Raw genomic sequence first — 20,327 nt, 5'->3', positions numbered from 1 at the left:
ACATTCATTACAGCTGAAGTTAGCAGACAATTTCAGACACAGAACGATGTTACAGATAAGAATATATATAGCTGATGCTGATATTACTCCCAGCAAATACGTGGAGACAGCAATGTAAATATTGGTCGGTGTTTAAAAACGGGGAAGGGGGCACCGTGCCCCATTACCCCGCCACCTATGATAACATGTTCGTGCACGAGAGCGTAAATTGTCGATAGCATGCATATAACGATCTCAACTACGAAAAGCAGAAATATCAAAGCGATTAATTCGTAAAACCGAGATCTCTAAACTTTCGTTATTGCATGCGCGCGCGACAGCTATAGACAGATAGTTTAATTTTGAGAAATATATATTAAAAAAAACGTTGAAGACAAAACTGTTAAGAGATTACTTTGAAACCTCATTACTAATTCATGAATTTGCTGAGTTTAAAAAATTAAATTGTTCACACCTGAAGGCTATGGCAAGGGAGATGAGGCAATATCAACAAATGAATGCAAATTCAATCGTTGCGTGATATCAAACATTGGCTCTCCAAAACAGTCGCTGGATTATTACTGCATTTCACGGAGACACGCATTCAAACATACATGTAACTTACGATTCAACTAAATTAGAAATACATAGAAGTTCTTATACATACAATTAAGTTGTCCCTAACGCGTCTTTTTGAACAGTTTTAACTTTTAAAATATAATTCAACAAGAAGCATATTATAGTCTAAATATCCGTAAAACGAGTCTTCAATTCCCTATAAACAGAAGTTCTTCATCCTCAAAAGAACGCTTGCCGAATTTCTATGTGTATATGTTCAGTATTTCCCAACCTCGCTATTGTCTCATAATTATATATTTTCCCCACAACGTCAGCTCCTAAGGCCCAAATTACTACGTTGCTCGTGATCGCTAATCGTTCACGTCTTAGAATATGGAGAAACAAGTCGCTCATTCCAAAGTAGAACGTGTAATACAATATTAATACTTCAATGCTGCGTCCATTTGATGGTCTTTAAATCAATGCCGTCCTGCACCATTTCCCAAAGCGGACTGAAAATCAAATGAGAATAAAATGAGTTAGGAAGTATTTTAAAGGACAAGCTATGTTTTGCCTTTGGAACGTTGACAGTCGCACGGTCACGTTTTGCCTCATATATTCGACGCGCAAACAAAATATCTTTATATTCCCTGATTTATGTATTTATAGGACAAATTCTGAACGGACAAAACAAAACCAACCTCATTTCTCTTAATCGTTTCACATGACTGACAACTTTTTCAACTGTGTAGTCGATCTCTTGTTCTGTGGTAAATCTACCGATGCCAAATCTGTGATGATCAACCAATGATACGTTGGGATAAACATGGATAAATAACAAAAACAATATGAGCTAGAGAAGGTTATTGTGCACAGTTCACTGGTACTAACCTAATCGAGGAATGAGCCAGATCATCCTCAGTCCCAATAGCGCGCAAGACGTAGGAAGGCTCCAGTGACGCGGATGTACAAGCACTGGAAACGAATATAAAATGAATAATGATCATTACAAGTTGCTTAATGCACTGAACTCTAATACAACTGGAACGATAACTGGTGATAAACATGCGGCCAATTTTGTCTGAAGCCAGTTTGTTTTGATCTCATGCAGTGATCCCAGCATGCATTGCGTACCTCCCAGACGAAAGGGCGACATCCTTGAGTGCCATCAGTAAACTCTCCCCCTCAACATAAGAAAAGGACAAATTCACACAGCCAGGGTAGGTGCGGACTTCATCGCCGTTTCTCACGACATCCGGTAATTGCGACATTATACCATCAACAAGCCGATTGGACAACCTCGTCACGTGTTCGTGGTCGTACTAAAGACAGAAAAAATGTCACGTTCAACAATGATGGACGTCAAATTTTATGGGCATATCGGTAGACCTCGTATCGAGATTAGATTCAAAATAGACATGATATCTTCTTTTTGGCCTTATCAAAATTTAGTTGGTTTTATCATAGGCTATTAATACTCTGCCCTATTTAGTTATCAAACCATCCATCTTAGGTCAACCAGAGATCTCTATCTATAGTCTTAAAAATTTTACACACAAGTACACGCTAAGCTGAACTATTGCCCCGACGATGGCGTTTAGTTTGAAAAGTCGACATGCACGTTCTTGAGTTTATTTTAGACAGTTGATAAACTAATTTGTTTGTCCAGGCATTTAAAAAACGTTGACAGCTTCTTGCCCGTGAATGGAATCGACAATTTTACCAACGGACAAAGCACTAGAGTATAGCTAAACTTCGTTTTTAACTTCGTGTTTTGTTTGCATAGTTTTTCAAATTCCTAGATCGCTTCATCCAAACCTCCATTTCTTGCTGACTGACTTCACACGCGGCTCCCAGACCAATGACGAGCACATGAGGAACCGTTCCACTGCGCATGCCCCTGAAAAAGAGACATCATTCCAACATCTTTTCAGTTTTTCAAGGCGAAACTAAGAGCGAATGACATTTCTATAACTTAGGTTTCTTTTAAACCAACCTTTCCTGTCCGCCACCGCTGAACACGGGCTCAAGACGAACGCGGGGTCGCCGACGAACGTACAACGCACCAACACCTGGTTTAGAAATAAGAACTAACAATCAAATACACTACTCTAAGAGCTACGACCGGTTGTAAAGAAAGCTGGACAGTTATCCACTAAAAAACTGTTATTTTGAAATAATTCGGATGAAATCTTAATATTCCAAAGCAGAGTAGTTTTGAAGTCCTCACCTTTGGGACCATAGAGTTTGTGACCACTTATTGACATCAGATCAATATTCATCTCATTCACATCAACCGGGATTTTTCCCACAGCCTTGTAAAAGAAATAAAAAATCTCTCACTTTATTTCTAGGCAGGACCTTAATACTTTCCTGTCTTCTCACCTGAGCTGCGTCTGTGTGAAAAAACACTTTCTTTTCTTTGCATAATGCACCTGGTTTTTAGACGAAATACAAAAGTAAATAACTTTAAGGCATGCCTAGTATAACTAAGAGAGCTTCTGAGATGGGACAGGGGGGGGGAATCCCCAACGTCTGTCTTCAGGGGGGGAAACCTCAGATATTTCTTAATACAGTAGATGGTCAACAAAGACACATTAGCAATTTTTAGGAAGCATGATGGAAGATATCGTTTGAAACATGCAACACAGGCCACACCAGCATCGCTTACCAATGTCATGGACAGGCTGACAGACTCCAATCTCATTGTTAACTGCCATGATGGAGACAAGCGAGGTGTCCGCACGAATGACAGATTCCAGTTGTTTCATGTCGATAATTCCATTTGTCTTGACAGGCAAATATGTCACCTCAAAACCTTCAGCCTCCAATGAACGGCAGGAGTCTAGTACACATTTATGCTCCTATATTAAACAATGAAATAAATAAAATAAACAGGCAAACTCGGGCAAACCTGGCATTTTTGGGGGTGCACTGTACATGTACCCTCCTACAAACCCAAACACCAAACTATTTAAAGGTAGCTCTTACCAACAAAAAAAAAATAGCTGGAGCATTTACTGTTGAGCAACTTACAGTTTGGGTTGTAATAACATGTTTCTTTCTGTTTTTGTAGAAGTGAGCAACACCCTAGGTTGAGAATCATAACATAGAGGAACTTGTTAATGGGATTGCAGAATATTGAATATCTAGGGACAGTTCCACAAAAACAGAATTTTTAACCGTTGTGAAAATGCTCGAGAAAACTAATTAGATTAAATGTATATAATTATTAAAGAGAATCCTCATTTCAAAAATACTAAGGTCAAATCCAGGTTTTTTATAGATTGACAAAGAACATCACCTTTACAGCCAAATTGTTGGACTCTGTTGCACCACTTGTGAAAACAATCTCTTTAGCATTTGCCCCAACAAGATTAGCAACTTGCTATATTTTTTAACAATTAAAATACACAGGTATTAGTATGCACAGTAATGCATATAACAGTTCAAATAAAACGTTTTCATTTCTGATTTCTAATAACCCTTACATAAAGTAATAGATGTGTTTACCTGTCTGGCGGCTTCTGTTGCCTCTTCACTCTCCCAGCCATAAGCATGAGTTCTGGAGTGAGGGTTGCCATAATATGACACAAAGAATGGCATCATTGCATCCAACACACGTGGGTCCTATTGTGGACGTATTGAAAATGTTGGTATACTGTTTTAATGTAATTGGACATTAATGGTTGATAGAGTTAAAATATTTGCTGTATATAGTAAATGGATTTAAGCCAGGGTGCATTTTGTGTTGCCTACACCAAAGTTCTTTGGTGTAAAGTTAAACTATGCTTCATATTTCTTTAGTATATACCAACACAGTTGTTGGATACCCACATAAATATTTATCTAAGTGAAGAAAGACATGCCTACTGCAATTATATCACAGCTGCATATTTCATTTCAGACCTTTAAACAAGCCTTTACATTTCCACTATTCCACCTAGGTATAATCTAAACCTCATGCAGGCTCCAGATGAATTTAAAAATATTATATATTACCATTGGTGTGGTTGCCTGAGCATCCAGATACAGAGGTCGTAGTTGCTCATCTAATCAAAGATCAACAAAGTTTGATAATACGGCAAAAGTTATTAAAACAACGTCACTCGAGATGCAACGTGCGTATCAAAACATACTCCAAACTACCATAAAACAATTTACCTTCACCAACAGTAACCGAAACTGATTCAGGCGTGTAAGTCCTACTACAGATCTTTCTCGTCGTTCGACGAGTTACAGCCAGCAATCGTCGGCAGAGATCCAGCCTTACAAACATTTCAAAAGTCAAAACGCATCAAAAACAACAACATAAATATATAAACTTGTTCTTTACATACTGTTTTTCTCATACCCTTCTCTATCCTCTTATATTCCAATCAATACTTCATTATACCCCTCAACATCGTCATTGGATGTTAAAGGTCACAGTTTTATATTTCATTTCTCTGACAATAAAAATCACTATTTGAATACCAGGCAAGATACAAATTTCTATTATTTTAATTATATATTGGTAAATTTCTGCAAATGCTGTATAATCTTATCTCTGATAATGTTAATTAGTTCTTTACTAAGACAGACCAGCGTCCATCCAGTTATCACATGGGGCCAGCCCTGGGTGGAGCATAAAACTGAGGATTCGCTCTTCGCCGATCTAACTGGTTCGGTCCTTGTTTATGAAGAGCTCGCGCCCCCCTCCCAGATTGGGGAGGGGGGCCGTACCCCCCCGGCGGCATCTCTTCGCTGGGGTAAGGCGCAACGAGGTTAGGATTATAGCGGAGTTTCATATACATCGGTGGTACTCCTTGATTCCATGGGATGTTCTTGGCTAAGAATGGATCACTATGGTGTGTGTGTAGTCTCATTGGCTCGTGTTGAGGGAGATGATGAAGTCCCTCTCCGTAGGATGAAGATCTTTCTGAAAACTGGCTTGCGGCAGGCTTGCCTCGCGGCACCGTTTGTCGCATCTTGTGAAAAAACAGAAAATATAACAGCTGATTAATCATTAAGGCTATGTGCACACGAGCATCGTTTTCGAGCGTTTGCAGAATCGTGTTTGTCTGTTTTATTCTATTGACGCCCTGTCCACACGACCCAAGAAAAAATATGCCTAATTTGTTAAATTAGCTTCAACTTCTATGGTATATTAAACGTTACCATGTGCAGTGCACATAACCTAAATGGCTACGTCCCTTCATGAAAGTTTGCCTCTGAACTTACTTGAGATTGAAAAGTCGTTTGTCGGTGACCGAATCTCTCCCCTCTTTCCTCCGTTGACCTGGAGTTACTGGAACTAGAGATTGAGAGATGAATGTCACAAGTGGAAGCATGAATTTGAGCCCCAACGATCAGGAATACATTACCTTGCTTGTTTTGCGGCAGCAAAAAGCTCGAACCCAGTCACCTCCAAGCCAAGAGAGAACACGGACTCCCCGACCATCAGGTTTCTATCATTGTCGTCAGCATCCACGCAATCTTGCCGCCTTAATGAAGGTGGCCATGACTCCTTTCGCTGGCGAAAAAAAATCAAAATAAAATGATTCAATAAATTCAATTCATGGCATGTTTGTACGACACGGAACTAGAAAATTCATAACTCGTCAACGCTATGTTACTAACAGCATCAAATGTGGTATGACAACTGCCTAAAATAGACAAAAACACTTCTCGACCTTTCGACCTGAGGGCTTTCGTCAGAAGAGTTAGTATGATTCATAATAGCTCTCCTGAAAAGGTCAAATGCTCTAGTGTTTTTGTCTACGTTAAGCAGTTGTTAAACCAGATTTGATGCGAAGTTGTTTGAAGGTGCTGGGTATATTGCAAAAGACTTTAAATGCAGCTAAAAAGAGCATCGATTTGAAACAATTTCTGATCTTTTTCGTGAAATGATATCTTTCAATGATTCTAAAATAATAGCGATGTATTTGTTCTTTATTTATTATTGTATATGCTCTGTAGGAACTGTAAATTGCCGGAAATGACCATTCAACGTACATTTTCGACAGTCATAGTGGATGGCGGAAGAGATGGACTCCAAATGCTTCTTTGTTGCGACTGTGAACTGTTCTGTTCATATCGTTGCGACCATGCAGCACCGGTGTACTCGGATGGCGTAATCTCTTGATTCGTTGCCTTGGCAGCAGACTCGTCAGCATCACGCGCGAGGCTTGGTATCGACCAACAGCTGTAATATACGCTGTCCTGTGAACCGTAAAGTTTCGACGATTGGTTTTCCAAGTTTGAAACTTGCAGAGAAAGGGTATTCTTAGGAGCGCTTTCCACATCGTGCTTTTGTTTACCATTTTGCTCCCAAACACTCCTAGTGAAACAAAGTTCATAGCCCATTAGAAAAGCTGCTGCATATTGACTGATACTCTTACCATGGAAAATACTTCTACCCAATCATACCACCCAATTCCACCCTAATCCAATTCTATCCTACTCTATCCCATCTATCTAAAAACGTACAAACCTCAAGCTCTCGCTTATTATCACTGCCTCTTTGTCAGATTTTGCACTATTCTCTTCTTTCACCGTTTGTAAATCTGAAATTTTTAAACAAACTTCAGGTCATGGCAAACCTTGTATAATCATACTCTTCAACATCTTGTTTACAAAGTGAAATACAATATTGGCATCTTTCCGAGTCTTTCGAGGATAAACTCAATGAAACTGTTTCACCTTCAAATATTCTCAAAGCTCGTACAGCAGGTACGTTATGTCTAAAGCGATACACGATTCCTACACGGGATACGCGGAGAAGGCGGCGTATGACAATAAACAGTCACTTGCTGCCTGGATTAAACTCATACAATACCTTCAGCAATGGTGCTAATATGATGTGTTTCTACCCAATGCAATCTTTCTTCAGCAATGGTGCTAATATGATGTGTTTCTACACGATACCTAACGGGACAAAGTTAACCCAAGGCAATACCTTCAGCAATGGTACTCATATCTCCATCTTCTTTCTTTCTTTCCTTCTCCTGTTCCTCAGCTGCAGCGGCCGCGGCTGCCGCTTTCTTTTTCTCTTTCTTTCGATCTCCGCGTTTTTTCTTCTTTTTCTTGTTAAAACTCTCGCTTTTCGCCGGAGCATTCTTGTCCTTCTTTTTCCCCTTCTTTCCCTTCGTTTGTTCCTCAATGTCCCCGCTACCACCAAGTTTCCCCCCGGCCACACCCAGCTTACCGTTGTTCACGCTCTCGATACCGCTGTCCGACATCGCCATAGCACTGCACACGGACTCTGTGTCGCCGTCGTCAGGGTTACCACCACGTGGTCGTAATCCCGAGAGGAAGTTGATGACGTCACTTAGCTCGGTCTCTGATGCCAGGGACATCAATGTACCTGAGTGGATATAATGGATAAGATTTAACAATGTGTTACCGAGCGGAATATTGGATCAATACGAGATGATTCTTACTGGTCCTCTAGGAAGAACAGTTTAGAACTGATAGAACTATCCAGTATGAGTAAAGTTAGTTTAGTTCAGGTTTCCTCCTGTAGTAACACTGGATCAATAGGAGATGATCCTTACTGGACCTCTAGGAAGAACAGTTTAGAATTGATAGAGCTATCCAGTATAAATAAAGTTAGTTTAGGTCTCCTGTAGTGACACTGGATCAATAAGAGATGATCCTTACTGGACCTCTAGGAAGAACAGTTTAGAACTGATAGAGCTATCCAGTATAAATAAAATTAGTTTAGTTTAGGTTTCCTTCTGTAGTGACATTGGATTTCTGGAGGAGCAACCAAACCATATTTTAGAATAAAAAAAGTCACCTTGATCAGCATCGCGGTGCGGCGACTTCTTCCTCTGAGATATCCCGCCATTGACACTACGAGATATTAAACCATCCAGTTCACTCTTCTTTTTCCGTGCAGCGTATTTCCGCGCATAATGCTTGGATCTTGGTGGAGCGACAGGAACGTTGCAGGTGGTTTGAAGTTGGCTTGTATCTGGTTCAGCAAGACTGCGATACTCCACCGTTATCACAGGTAGCCGAGACTCCCTGGAAGTTAAAGATCGCTCAGAATAAGTAGAAGATAGACACTGCCTGAACTCTCCAGAAATGACCAACTAAGGATGAATTACAATCACCATTCTCGTTTGGGAATACTTCAATTACGATCATGCGAAAACCCTTACTTTTCCTCAAGATAATCCATGTAATCAATCACTGTAGAGTATGTTGTATTGATTTCAAACAGTGGCTGGTTATTCTCGTCTTCCAATATACCAGAAAATAAAGATGGATCACTTTTAACCCACCTGGAAAAAAGACAAAAAGCATGAGAGATTTCAGCATTAGAGAGCTGTCGGTATCCAGGTGCCAGTATCAAAAAGATGATCGTATTAGAAAGGTCTCTGTATTAGAGAGGTGTCCGTCGTATTAGAGAAGTGGCCATCTTAAAGAATTACTGTAATTGACTTGTGCAGGTAAGATTTCAGTAGAAGGGGACTGAGTATCGCAACTTCTATTTCTAAATTCCTACCACGTCAATTGTACTTCAATATTCACACCATTTTCTTTACAATGAAGACGAACATTACGGTTCCTGGCTGACTCTGGTGACAACTCAATCACGACCTAAGCATAAGATAAGGTAAGGTAGAGTGAAATCTAGCTACATCACCCACCAAAGACATGGTTTGAAAAGCTTACCAGATCAATCTTTCCATACAGCAACTGGGCCGCAATTTTTGAGGCGAGAATGGTTTTCTCCGAGCAGGCTTCGTGCAAAACTGTCAAAGTGAAACTGGAAAAGCTCTCCTTTGTAAACGGAATGTCAAACTGTTTTGCCAGTGGTTCAATGAGATTCTTCAGACAGTGCTTGGTAAAAGAAATGTGATGAAGAAAATTTAATGGTTTAGTAAGGATCATCTCATATTAATGTTACTACTAAAGGAAACATAAACTAAACTACCTTTATTTATACTTGACAGTCTAATCAGATTTAATGAAATGGTTTGAAAACTATTTTACTTGATTACCTGTCTTGATCGGACAACGTCTGATCCTTCGAGATTTGCAACTTTGTGCCATGGTTTGCCTATTAAGATGATAGATAATAAATGTGTATGGCATGTTTAGACTCAAACAGAGCCTGTTTTATCAACCCTGGGTGAGACTGAAATTATCGGGTTGAATTATCTGAATAACACTAAGTATTTTGCCTACCAACTGAAGCAACAGCCAGCTGAACTTTGGGTACTTCCTGCTGCAATGTGGCAACCATTTCATTGTACGAGGGACACAGATTTACACCATCTATAGCGAGTGATTCTAATCTTGAGCAGCAACCCTAAATATCAAATACCACAGTTAATACCAATCATGGTTATCGCCGACTTTAGCTTCTGACAAAATAAGATACCAACCTTCAAGGCCACCCTGATTCCAGCAGGGTTCTTGAAAAAGCCACCAGGGACTGTGACAGGGCCATCGTCAACAGACGCCACATCCTTTTTATAGTCCTACAGATAAAGACCAAAATTACTTTCTCTAATTTACCCTAGGCTTGAGATTTCTCTCTAACCGAACTTACAACATCTCTAGCATGGGGTCTGTGTATGTTCAAACACCAACATACCTCCAGTAATGCTTTCACATGTTGTTCAAGTTCATGCTGTTGAGATGAAGATAGTTCCTCTCCTTTCTTAAGTTTGAGCAGGTTATAAGCATCTTCACCAGGCAGTTCATTGACCCGAATACTTTGATAGCTCTATCAAATATAAAAAGACCTGTTTGTTTGCCATCAAAACTGAGGTAAAATTATAACCACACCAAGAGATATATAAGATTTCATGGAAAGCAAAGTACCAGATGCATTGGTCTAACCATGTCTAAATGGTGCTGCAGCTAATGTGGTACCACCTTCCCAACCCACCTGGGCAAGTGAGCACCATGTTGTGGTCGCTTCCTTCAGCTGTGGTGCAATCTCCCTGTCCCGCAGGTAATCACCAACTGACTGGTATTCTCCCAGAGGTGCCAACATGGTCGACATGTCACCATTGAATTGTGCTATGGTGTGCAACAGTGATAAGAGACTAGCTCCTATCATCTGAAAGTAATGGTAATCAATAAATTTTTTAGTTATCACGAATAGTCGTACTTCATTCTGAGATAAGAATTTTATGAAACAAAAACAATTCAAGTAACATTTTGAAATAATTTTGATATCTATTAATTATAGTCCAGTTTATATTGAGTCATTTGAGATCAGTGCCAGATCAATTCAGCTACTTTATTGGATATGTTGAGATCAGTTTGTCAATATAAAACGTGATTTTATTCAGAACACAGTCCAGTTGCTGTTGAAATCAAGAAAATCAAACTTTCATGCATTTGAGATCAGTGCCAACTTACAACCTTTGTCAGAAAAGAACTCTAACTATGTCAAAAGACAAAGGGCATTGTCGAAACCTTCAAATACTTAAAGAAAAACATGAATTAACATATCCCATCACTTCTAGTGCGACATGTCACAGAGCTGTCATGAGCAAGTCATGATAATCTGTGTGAAAATATCTAGACCTTTCCTGTTGGCAAATCAATCTTCTCTGATTACACAGAAGCCATAAGGGAATTTTTATTATTCTAACCCTTTGCCCTCATGGGAAATTTTTCATCCCAAAAAAGCAATGTTTTCACAATGCAAAGAAAATAACCAGACTTGTCTATTAACAAATAATTAAGGGTTGATACCCTTGCTGGGATAGGAAAGTTCCCCTGAAGGAACAGAGAAAAAATATATCCATGTATTGGTTCATAATTATTATTGTATATTATCCATATAGCCCAGAAATTATGCAGAACGTGGATTGTAACAAAAACGACGGAATTTATAATTTATGAGCAGTGTTCTGTGACACACTAAAAGCATTCATCTGGATCAGGTTGAGTTACATCAAGTGACAATTGACAAGATGCATAAAAAGATGAAATAAAAAGCATTTGACTCAGCAAAATCTGATGGAAAAACATAGTTTCTCCAAGCTGTGAAACCTCTGTCAATTACCTGCGGTCAAAACTGTATTGTCTGACCACAAATAATACGGGCAGACGGCAAATAAACCTTTCCATTTTTTTGATCCCTGTTAATTTGATCGTGTTTATTTAGTCTGAACGAAATCTTGTTCAGACAGGATAAATTGATAGTGAGTGAACCTTGCAATTCCTAAAAATAACAAGGTTTCGTATAACATACACAGCTGATATGAAACTTCGTATTTGGCAACGCTTCAGAAAAAAATACAATTTGAAAAACAAAAATGATTCAAATTGAATGCCACAGACACAGATGATTGCCTTGTCATTGTTAAGAGTCATGTTCAAAAATAAACAATTCATAAATGTATATTTTAAACTTAAATTCAAAGATAAATTCACAGGCGTTACCTTGATTCTGTTGCCTTCTAGTGAACTTAAACATTGACTTAGTTCTTCTTGTTTCCCCGTGTAATCTCTGTCCGCCGTATAAAATCTTTCTTTTGCTTGTTTAAAGCCTTTCCCTTCGGACGCAGCTAGATCCTTTTTGGCAAAACTTTCCAAAGATTCCTGGCATTTCTCATGCCGCGTCTTACAGCGTTTGTAGTCACCTATTTCTTGTTTAACAGCGGGCAAAGTCGCCGTGAATTGGGATAAAGTTGTAAGAACAAAACTGTTTATATCCGCGCTACAGTCGTTCAAAGCGGTGTGCTCAAGTTTGTCGGTTACTTGCTCAAATTGCTGCGATATCTTCGCCAACGTTGTATCGCCCAAAAGCTTCGCAAACGTGGCAGAAACGCGGCACCCGGCGCTACAGTAGTTGTTCAAAGCATCTATGTAGACTTCGATAGATTTTCCAACCGCTTCTAAGTCATTTTCAAGGTCTTGAACGTCGGGAAGTAGACGTTCATGTCGTCGACCGATTGCGTCCGCCGTCAATTCACCATTCTTCCAAGCCTCTGGGAGGCTGCATTTTGAGTCAGCCATCGTTGATATAGTCCCTCTAGCTTCCTTGAAACATCATCCTCTCGCCTACAATCCTACTTGGCATCCACGTCGCAAAACACACCAATTTCCCTTTCATTTTTTTGGACAAGTTTAATTATAAGCCATGAACTCAACCGTCCATTATTGTTGATATTGCAATTAGGAACATCCGGTTCGTGTTTCCACTTGAGGGAAAATATTCGCCACTTTGCAACTTTACTGCATGATTTGTTACATTGAACATTACGCTCTTTATAAAAACCGCAATTCAAACAGTAAGCTCTCATGCCTTTTACGAGTATCTAATAGCATTGGATACGTTTCAAGCTGAGGCATTAGTTTTATTGGCGTTTTTGGGTAATCGCCTGGCACAGACAATTTTTTATCCCTAAATTTTTACTGAGAAGAAGTTTCCGTGTGGAAAACGTCCGTTCTAATATCCCCCGTCTACCCGCCCACCTTGAGCACACGAGATTAAATTTTCGATATTTAGATATTCTCGGAGTGTTTTTCCTGACCAAGCTGTTAAATATTAATACTCGTACATGAGAATAATTATTAATTAGATCCTATGATTAGATGAGGTCAAGGTGGCGGCCACTCGAGCTAGAATATTCTTGATCACGAAAATTGCCTCAAACGAGAAAACTTCACGGTTGCCACGCAAACAACAACCGTTCAAACCCTCGCTGAGGCGTCATGAGTCTAGCTTTAAATTTTGTAATAAAAACAAAGGCAAAATCCCGAAAAAGTAAAAAAGTTAAGAAGTTTGAAGAGTATAAGGAGCAAAAAAAAGAGTTTCCATTCAGGGATAATATTCCCATTTCGATGTGCGTGAGCAATCCAGCGAATACTTTTCACAAATGCGTGTACTTTTCTTGCGCTATAAATAATTTTTCAAATATAGGTAAAAAGACGAGACATCAATTAGTTCCCACGCACGTTTTACATGTAATACAGCAGCGTAATGACGTCAGATACATGACAGCCAAAGACCACAGATTAGGATTATATCCTTATGTATTTAAAATCGAGCCAATTTTTTATATACTTCGATGTCCTGTCTTAGTTTATCAATATGACCGTCACATTATGGCCGTGACCGTCCCAGAGTCGTGTTAATTGTCAGTGCTGTATAGCTAGCTGACTATTAATCCTACCATGCTATTTTATCCAAGATCATTATGAATATCTAGTTCTTTGAGGATTCGACTGTCTCAGTTTAAAACGGGACTAAATCGTCAGGCTGGCTACGCTATTGTTAATGGTGGAGACAGCTTTGAAAGAATGCTGATCCAAAACTTTAAAAATCATCATTTTCGGTTTCCGTTGGCTTGTCTGACCGTTCGACGCACGTACAACTAGTGCTGGTCACGATGTCATATATAATACATTACTGTCAGCAGACCATACAAAATAAGGTCACAGTTTTAAACGATTGATATCTTCCAGGCGAAAATCAACTCTGAAAACAGGAAATTTTCATGCGAAAATTGAGCACGTACATCAAGTTATAGGCAAGATTTTTACAAGCTAGACTTTCAGTGCATAACAATAAAAATTTCTAGCTGAAAATATAGTCAGAGCTTCCAAAATATTTAATATTTTAGGGCTAAAAAAAGAACATTTTCTAGCCTAGCCAGTTTCTTAGAAATAATGCACTGAATTTGAATTGTGAATTTCTACCATCTGGCAATACAGAAATATTTTTCATTCGGTGTGTATGACGTGGCCTATCATTTAATCTGATAATCAGGTCAAATACAGATCATTACCATTCCTCACCTTAGAGTCATAATTTGTCGAACTTCCGTTGGTGTCAGTCTCCAGGTCAGCGGCCCAGAACTAGAATCCCAATACTCCATGATCTCGCTCACCTAGAGTCAAAGAAAAGCATTGGAACGAGTTGTAAAGATTAGCACAATCCGGTCAAAAGGAACTGCATCTCTCTAGATTAACCTATGGTTCTTTGTTGAACTCGAATGTGGTGATATAACCAGACGTAACCACAGATGTTTAAGAGTGTGTCGATTAACATTTCTACTCCAGCTACGTATACAGGGCTCAGTGTATTACATTGACAATTTGACACAATGTTACAGTTCATACCCTCTCCATATTTAGTATGGTGGCCATCTGGGTCAGTCTTGCAAATCTATCACGCACCGTCCATTGTGTGATTGCAGTTAAATAACCAACCAGGGAACGCAGTTCCTTATCGAACTGAAGACCTCCAAGCTGAAGGAAGGGACGAAAAAAGAATCACGCACTGATTTGGGTGGGCCTCTTGGAAGGATCAGTTTAGAACCGATCCAGGTATTGGCTACAATTCATATATGAATATCGATACCCTGTTGAACTTTGACTTGAGAATAACCTTTTCCAGCAAAGCTGCGATTTCGTTTGTGACTATATAAACTAAAGAGTCGTAATTTTCTGAAGCTAACGGACCCTACATTTGAAAGAGAAGAGAAATATTTTAAACTTTCGTAAACATTGGTGCGTGAAATTATTATAGCTTGCCTTGAACGCGAGAAGGGAAGACTCCAATGTTGAAATAAGATTCTGGACAAATGGATCGTTAACTTCGTAAATTGCGAATTCGTCCTGGGAAATAATATATACAGACATACGGTTTACTATGAATGGTGTAAGATAGCTTAGCTACGGTATGTTATGCACACCCATTTCACATCAAACTTAGTTTGCTAAAATTCAAGGGTAATACGATCCTCACCTCTGTTAAGTTGTGATTTATCGACGAGAAGCCTTCGACCTGTGGTTTGAACCGTGGAATAACAGCCACGTCAGCCAACTGACGGCAGCCGAGCTATAAATATAAGATAATCCAGGAGCTTTTTTATTAGGGAAAGTTTAAAAAAATTGAGAAGCACAAATACCTGAAGTAAATCACGGAATACTGTGGTCGTGTTTGATAAATCAGACAGACCGCTCTACAGGAAAACATAATATAAGAACGTTGATATAGAATACAAATAGGATAATCCAGGTGAGATATTTTTTAAACTGAAATAAACACAGACTCCACGAACCTCGAGTTTCCCAGAAGTGTGTTCACCGCCTGCTTGAGTGCTGAGCTTTGCACATTCAACCTTGAAATAGACTTGGTTAAAAGCGGGTAAGCCTCTTATGCATGAGGGCGTTGCGTGCCTAATTTAATCAAAGGTTTATTGAAGACACCGCTGAAGTTTTGCAGATTTCTTCCACCGGAAATTAATAACTTTCGTATTCACTCTCAAACGCGTCAAACTTTATAAAAAAACCCAGAATATTTGAATAAAATATATTCAAAAATTTTTGACACTATAAAATAAAAAATTTCCCGCCAAAATGTACAGCTTGTACTGTAGGCTACCGACCGCCCAGGAACCAAGCAAAATGCTCCATTTAGTGCAGTTTCAGTGACCGCGGAGCAGGGTGGTTCGCTGGGCTTTTGAATATTTAAAACTTTACATAGGACAAGCATTTGACCATTAAAACAGCGTGGTTATCCATTTCAAAATATTTGACATCATAACCAAAGCATGGTTATATTGTTTAATGTTTGTTATGAGCGGCAAACATGTTGGAAACTTTACATAGTATGTATTATTTTCCAATAATCCTTTGAAAGGCATTTGCGGCGATTTCAGAGGCCTATGTATATTTTAAAATTTTCCCGGACTCTCCTAGCAGGCGCGCGGTGCCGAGCACCAGCAATACGAAAAACGCTCCGCGGTCCCTGAGTTTTAAGCTAGAATGAGCTTGGTACTGCACACTTACGTCTAAATCTCGCTTCAACTTCTGAATATTCTCACAAGTGGCATGAAGATTATTTAGAGTCACCTGAAGTAAACAAACAAACGACTATATAATGACAGAAAGACACGGCGTCGGTTGGAGTCGGTATTTATTCTTACGAGAAATCCTTTTCTGAGGGAAGCTGTATCAACACTGGAAGATAATCCTGACTGTAGTTTGCCTTGCAGTACGCCAGCGATGTCATAACTGGGCGATAAACAAGAGCATAGATTCAATGGATTTCCTCCTGTAGTAACCGTTAAATGGATCAATAGATGATCCAGAAACAGTTTAATTCAGTGCAAATACCTTCCGGAGGGAAAACCTTGTTTAATCTTTTGTTGAAAAACTCCTTTGTAATCCGTGTCGAGCAGGGTACTAAAACAAATATTTCACCTACAATTAATTCACTATTTCATTGAACACAAAGATAATACTTTTCACATCTAATACTTTTTACTTTTCTAATGTTTCAACTATATCATGATGGTCGAACCAGCTCAACTGACAGATCAGAGCTGACCTCACCTGGCATGATTCATCATAGCGCATGCTCCGTCAACGCTGGCACTCGTGATTGCTCTCCTGTGAACACGAAGTACTGAATTAACAATTTGTGAAATTCGTGCCAAAAAGGCTTGAAATTTAGCACGCAAGGCTTTGTATGAGCGAAGATGATTCTACCTGAGCGACTTCTGGACGATGAAAAATACATCATCGACCATGCTTGACGTCACTGCTTCGTCATCATCGCCTTCGAACGTGTCAACATCGATTGCCTAAATATATAAAGGTCTGGTAAAACGCGAGCAGTAAGACGTACTGTGCCCAAGAATGAAATGAGTTTTATACCAACAAACCTTGCTCACGGTCTCCCGCATATAAAATTCTTCCATGATGATGTACGATCCGATTATCTCCTGAAACACGCCGAAAACAAACACCCGAGTAAACTACCTTCGTTTTAAATTAACACACGACCTCCCCACACGACCTCCCCATTTGATATTTTTCGTACCTGCATTTTCCGACTTAAACCGCTGTCCGTTATCAGTTTTTCCAGCATCTTCTGCATATCTAATATTGAGGTATTGAATATTGAATGTGATGCAGTCGGTATTGGAATAACAGATTGATTCAGGGTACCTTCAGCCTTGTTTTCGTCCGGTAATACTTCCATGTCCGCCTAAACATTGAAAGAAAAGTTAAAGCGACTGCAACAGCCGTGTCCAAGTTTGCCGAGGTCTGATGAAATGCCAGTATCTACTTACAACAACTTGTTTCTTCAGAAAGCGGAAGTACAGTTCAGTTCTGGCGTTCATGAGAACAATCTCTCCCAAAAGGACGTCCAATGTCCGTGGATCTATTCTAAAATCACCGCATTGTTTTTTGAGAACAGGAAAGATACTCGAAGACATCGATTGTTAGATGAAGTAATCCATACCTTTCAAGATTGCCGCTGGAGCCTTTTGATGAAGGCATTTGTCGGATGGATTTGATCTAGATGAAGAAATCATTCAAGGCAAAATCACATGAGAAGTTTCTTTTCTAGGTCTCCCAAAAGGCAAATTCGTCCTAAGGCTATTCGCTCTAGTGTGTTCAGAGCGATTCTCCCGATCCTAGGGACCACCTGACACGCAGGCTACTAAACCAATCAAGGAGAAACACCCCTTTCTACCTTTGCATAGAAATCTCTCTTATTCGTGAATTGATTTGTGATGGCCTCCGCTTGTCTGTCGCATTCTTCCTGTGAATTAAATGTCACTTATGAAATAGAAATACTGCGAATATATATACGTGAAGGTTTTCTTAAAATACTCGGACATTTTTGACAAACCTGAAGCTTTTTTAAGAGAGGGAAGATATGGCCAGGTCCTGAGACAAAAAGAGTTTATTATTAAGTGCTTTAATAGAACATTGCCATGGAAGGTGAGATTTGATGAGAATTCTTCCTAAACATTTTCATACGACTGTCAACCACAACTACAGTTTTACCCTAAGTGGACTTCCTGAAGGTTTAAAAAACGATTTCCGTGCTGTTTTATAAGAGTTTTGTCCATACCGTAATAAGTCTCCACTAGTGGCTGATGAGCTTCGACAATCCTCGCGACATCTTCGAAAAGCATCGTTATCGTCTCGGCAAACACGACGCTGGCTCTGCGATCTAAACAAACCATGGGTTATTTTTTTATTTTATGACTCAAACGTTCATTTTTTCCCCTGCACACAATCCCAAATGCACTGCTAACCCGTGTCTTGAACTTCTCTGGCTTTCTCCTGATTCTTCTGTGATTTAGTAGCGATCTATGTGAATTGTGAACACCATTTCAAGAAAATATTGCAAAGAGTAGATTACAAAGCAATTCAGGACATCAACCAAAAGATTTAGTTTCACTTTCCCCACCTGTGCGTTGATATATCTTGCGAATTTTTCCAACCCGACTTCATGAAGGCCAACAAGTGGAAATATTTTGAAAAATCTAATCAAAACAAACGACTTCGATTATTGCCAGGTTCTTCTCCTGGAAACTACAACTGTACCAGCGTTCACCTCTCAATTGATGCTCGGTCAGATTTTCTTACAGCTTCATCAAATTTCGCTGTGATTATTTTCTTGATTTTTTCCTCTGCCTTGTGCAGCAATGTGAACGAATTTTTTAGGTCGGAACCTATCAATATAATTTTGATTTCTTATATAGTTTACTAAACGTGGGATGCTCTCTCAAGTTATGACAGAATAAACAAGCATAAGGTTCTTTCTCTGTTCAACAGCAGACATATATCCCCCCAGTTATTGAACTACCTTCTAAGTCATCGCTGTCCTCCACTGTTTTTCGTAGGGTGTTTTCATCCAGTGTTAAATATCGATGAATGTGTCCAGCTGCTTGTTCATATTCTTCATTCTTTAAGGCTTCTTTTACTCCATCAACACAGGACTAGAAGAAACACTCTAAGTGTCTTGATACTGACCTAGTTTAGTATGCACTGAGACATATTTTGTTCCAACAATAACAAGTACCTTGAGATCCAGAATATCTCCAGTTCTGTCAATCGCAGTTTGAACTCTCCCCTAAGAGTAGGTTATAATTATTCTCTTAAATATCAGATGGTTTTTATTTGATGGAAAGTTCTGGGAGGACTTGGGAAAAATTTCTACATTTTAGCCCTCCGGAAAGAATGAATCATCTTTCCAAAGAGTTATACATTGGACTTAGCCATTCACAAGGGCGCTATTATCACCTTAGCAAGATCCAACTTGCGAACTTTACTGCTCACTTTCTCAGCCAGTTCTGCTGTGTGGTCAATCATCTGGTGAAGTTTCTCAGCATCTCGTAACACAACCTGTAAGTTGGGACTAAACCGCAAACATAATGAAAAATAATCTTCAGATGCACAATTATGGATGGTACTATTTTAGTTTGATCCTATCAAATATAGGAGAAAAAATGGCATAAAAATAAGTTATTAATATTATAGCTTTTCTGAAGACAATTTGATTCTACTGTATTGTATTAAATATGATCATTCATGTTATTTTTACATACACAACTTTTTGAAGAGAGTTCATTTTTGTGTCAAGCTTTTGTTGCCCATCAAGCAGAGCATCCAGCTCTCGGTCCAGCTGCTCCTAAAATAACAACTGCAAGTGTTCATTGTCATGCAATCAATACACTTAAAGCTTTATTTTGCCAGATTTTGTGATAGAATTGTGCATTAAATTCCATTTAATTGTTGTTTTTATGTAAACAAAATTTATTTTAGATTACAGACATCTTCTCTGTATATGTTTCCAAACGATGCACTAAACACAGAAGCAACCTTTTACTCACCTCATGTTGCTGGATCAATGCGTATGCTCTCTCAATATCTTCAATTTCGGTCAAACTATTTATCTCGATTTCAGCCGCCATGTTGGCAGATGACCGAGCGACAAGAACATAGACCTGGTACTAGATCAGCAAAAAAATTGAAAGTCGTCCAAGTGGAAAATTTCTCACAAGAAATTTGGT

The 20,327-nt window shown here is 39.1% G+C and overlaps 3 protein-coding genes across 4 annotated transcripts; all 3 read right to left on the bottom strand.

Moving 5' to 3' along the window:
• Positions 1–358: 358 nt before the first annotated feature.
• On the bottom strand, positions 359–4,879 carry LOC114516520 (cysteine desulfurase, mitochondrial-like). 2 transcript variants are annotated; one of them, XM_028536030.1, is made up of 14 exons: positions 4,702–4,879; positions 4,540–4,589; positions 4,051–4,167; positions 3,842–3,925; positions 3,574–3,627; positions 3,209–3,401; positions 2,923–2,972; positions 2,768–2,852; positions 2,534–2,609; positions 2,356–2,437; positions 1,672–1,859; positions 1,429–1,512; positions 1,239–1,328; positions 362–1,049 (listed from the first exon to the last, which is right to left on the bottom strand). In XM_028536030.1, exons 1-14 carry the CDS (start codon positions 4,814–4,816, stop codon positions 986–988), a joined length of 1,332 nt encoding a protein of 443 aa, XP_028391831.1. In that variant the 5' UTR covers positions 4,817–4,879; the 3' UTR covers positions 362–985. The 2 variants fall into 2 exon arrangements, with proteins under 2 accessions (XP_028391832.1, XP_028391831.1); XM_028536031.1 differs by lacking the exon at positions 1,429–1,512 and having other exon boundaries at positions 359–1,049.
• On the bottom strand, positions 4,850–12,688 carry LOC114516519. Its single transcript, XM_028536029.1, has 16 exons — positions 11,941–12,688; positions 10,430–10,603; positions 10,133–10,264; positions 9,921–10,016; positions 9,721–9,844; positions 9,534–9,592; positions 9,205–9,372; positions 9,035–9,129; positions 8,688–8,810; positions 8,321–8,550; positions 7,478–7,885; positions 7,013–7,085; positions 6,535–6,859; positions 5,904–6,052; positions 5,761–5,833; positions 4,850–5,507 (listed from the first exon to the last, which is right to left on the bottom strand). The coding sequence occupies exons 1-16, from the start codon at positions 12,514–12,516 to the stop codon at positions 5,139–5,141; spliced, it is 3,174 nt and encodes a 1,057-aa protein (XP_028391830.1). The 5' UTR covers positions 12,517–12,688; the 3' UTR covers positions 4,850–5,138.
• Positions 12,689–13,401: 713 nt separating this feature from the next.
• Positions 13,402–20,233, bottom strand: LOC114516533 (conserved oligomeric Golgi complex subunit 4-like). The gene is made up of 29 exons (XM_028536053.1): positions 20,148–20,233; positions 19,863–19,945; positions 19,558–19,672; positions 19,337–19,387; positions 19,121–19,253; positions 18,869–18,986; positions 18,722–18,797; positions 18,567–18,621; positions 18,380–18,481; positions 18,155–18,192; positions 17,996–18,064; positions 17,762–17,817; positions 17,589–17,685; positions 17,464–17,503; positions 17,336–17,394; positions 17,178–17,237; positions 17,002–17,096; positions 16,846–16,902; positions 16,627–16,695; positions 16,437–16,524; positions 16,300–16,362; positions 15,570–15,629; positions 15,417–15,470; positions 15,254–15,346; positions 15,040–15,123; positions 14,867–14,968; positions 14,626–14,754; positions 14,302–14,393; positions 13,402–13,981 (listed from the first exon to the last, which is right to left on the bottom strand). The coding sequence occupies exons 1-29, from the start codon at positions 20,226–20,228 to the stop codon at positions 13,939–13,941; spliced, it is 2,262 nt and encodes a 753-aa protein (XP_028391854.1). The 5' UTR covers positions 20,229–20,233; the 3' UTR covers positions 13,402–13,938.
• Between the last annotated feature and the right edge of the window lie 94 nt (positions 20,234–20,327).

Source organism: Dendronephthya gigantea, unplaced genomic scaffold (assembly GCF_004324835.1).
Source record: "Dendronephthya gigantea isolate DGI-Jeju-01 unplaced genomic scaffold, DenGig_1.0 000006F, whole genome shotgun sequence".
Lineage (NCBI taxonomy): Eukaryota > Metazoa > Cnidaria > Anthozoa > Malacalcyonacea > Nephtheidae > Dendronephthya > Dendronephthya gigantea.
This window is presented reverse-complemented; position numbering and strand designations above follow the sequence as displayed.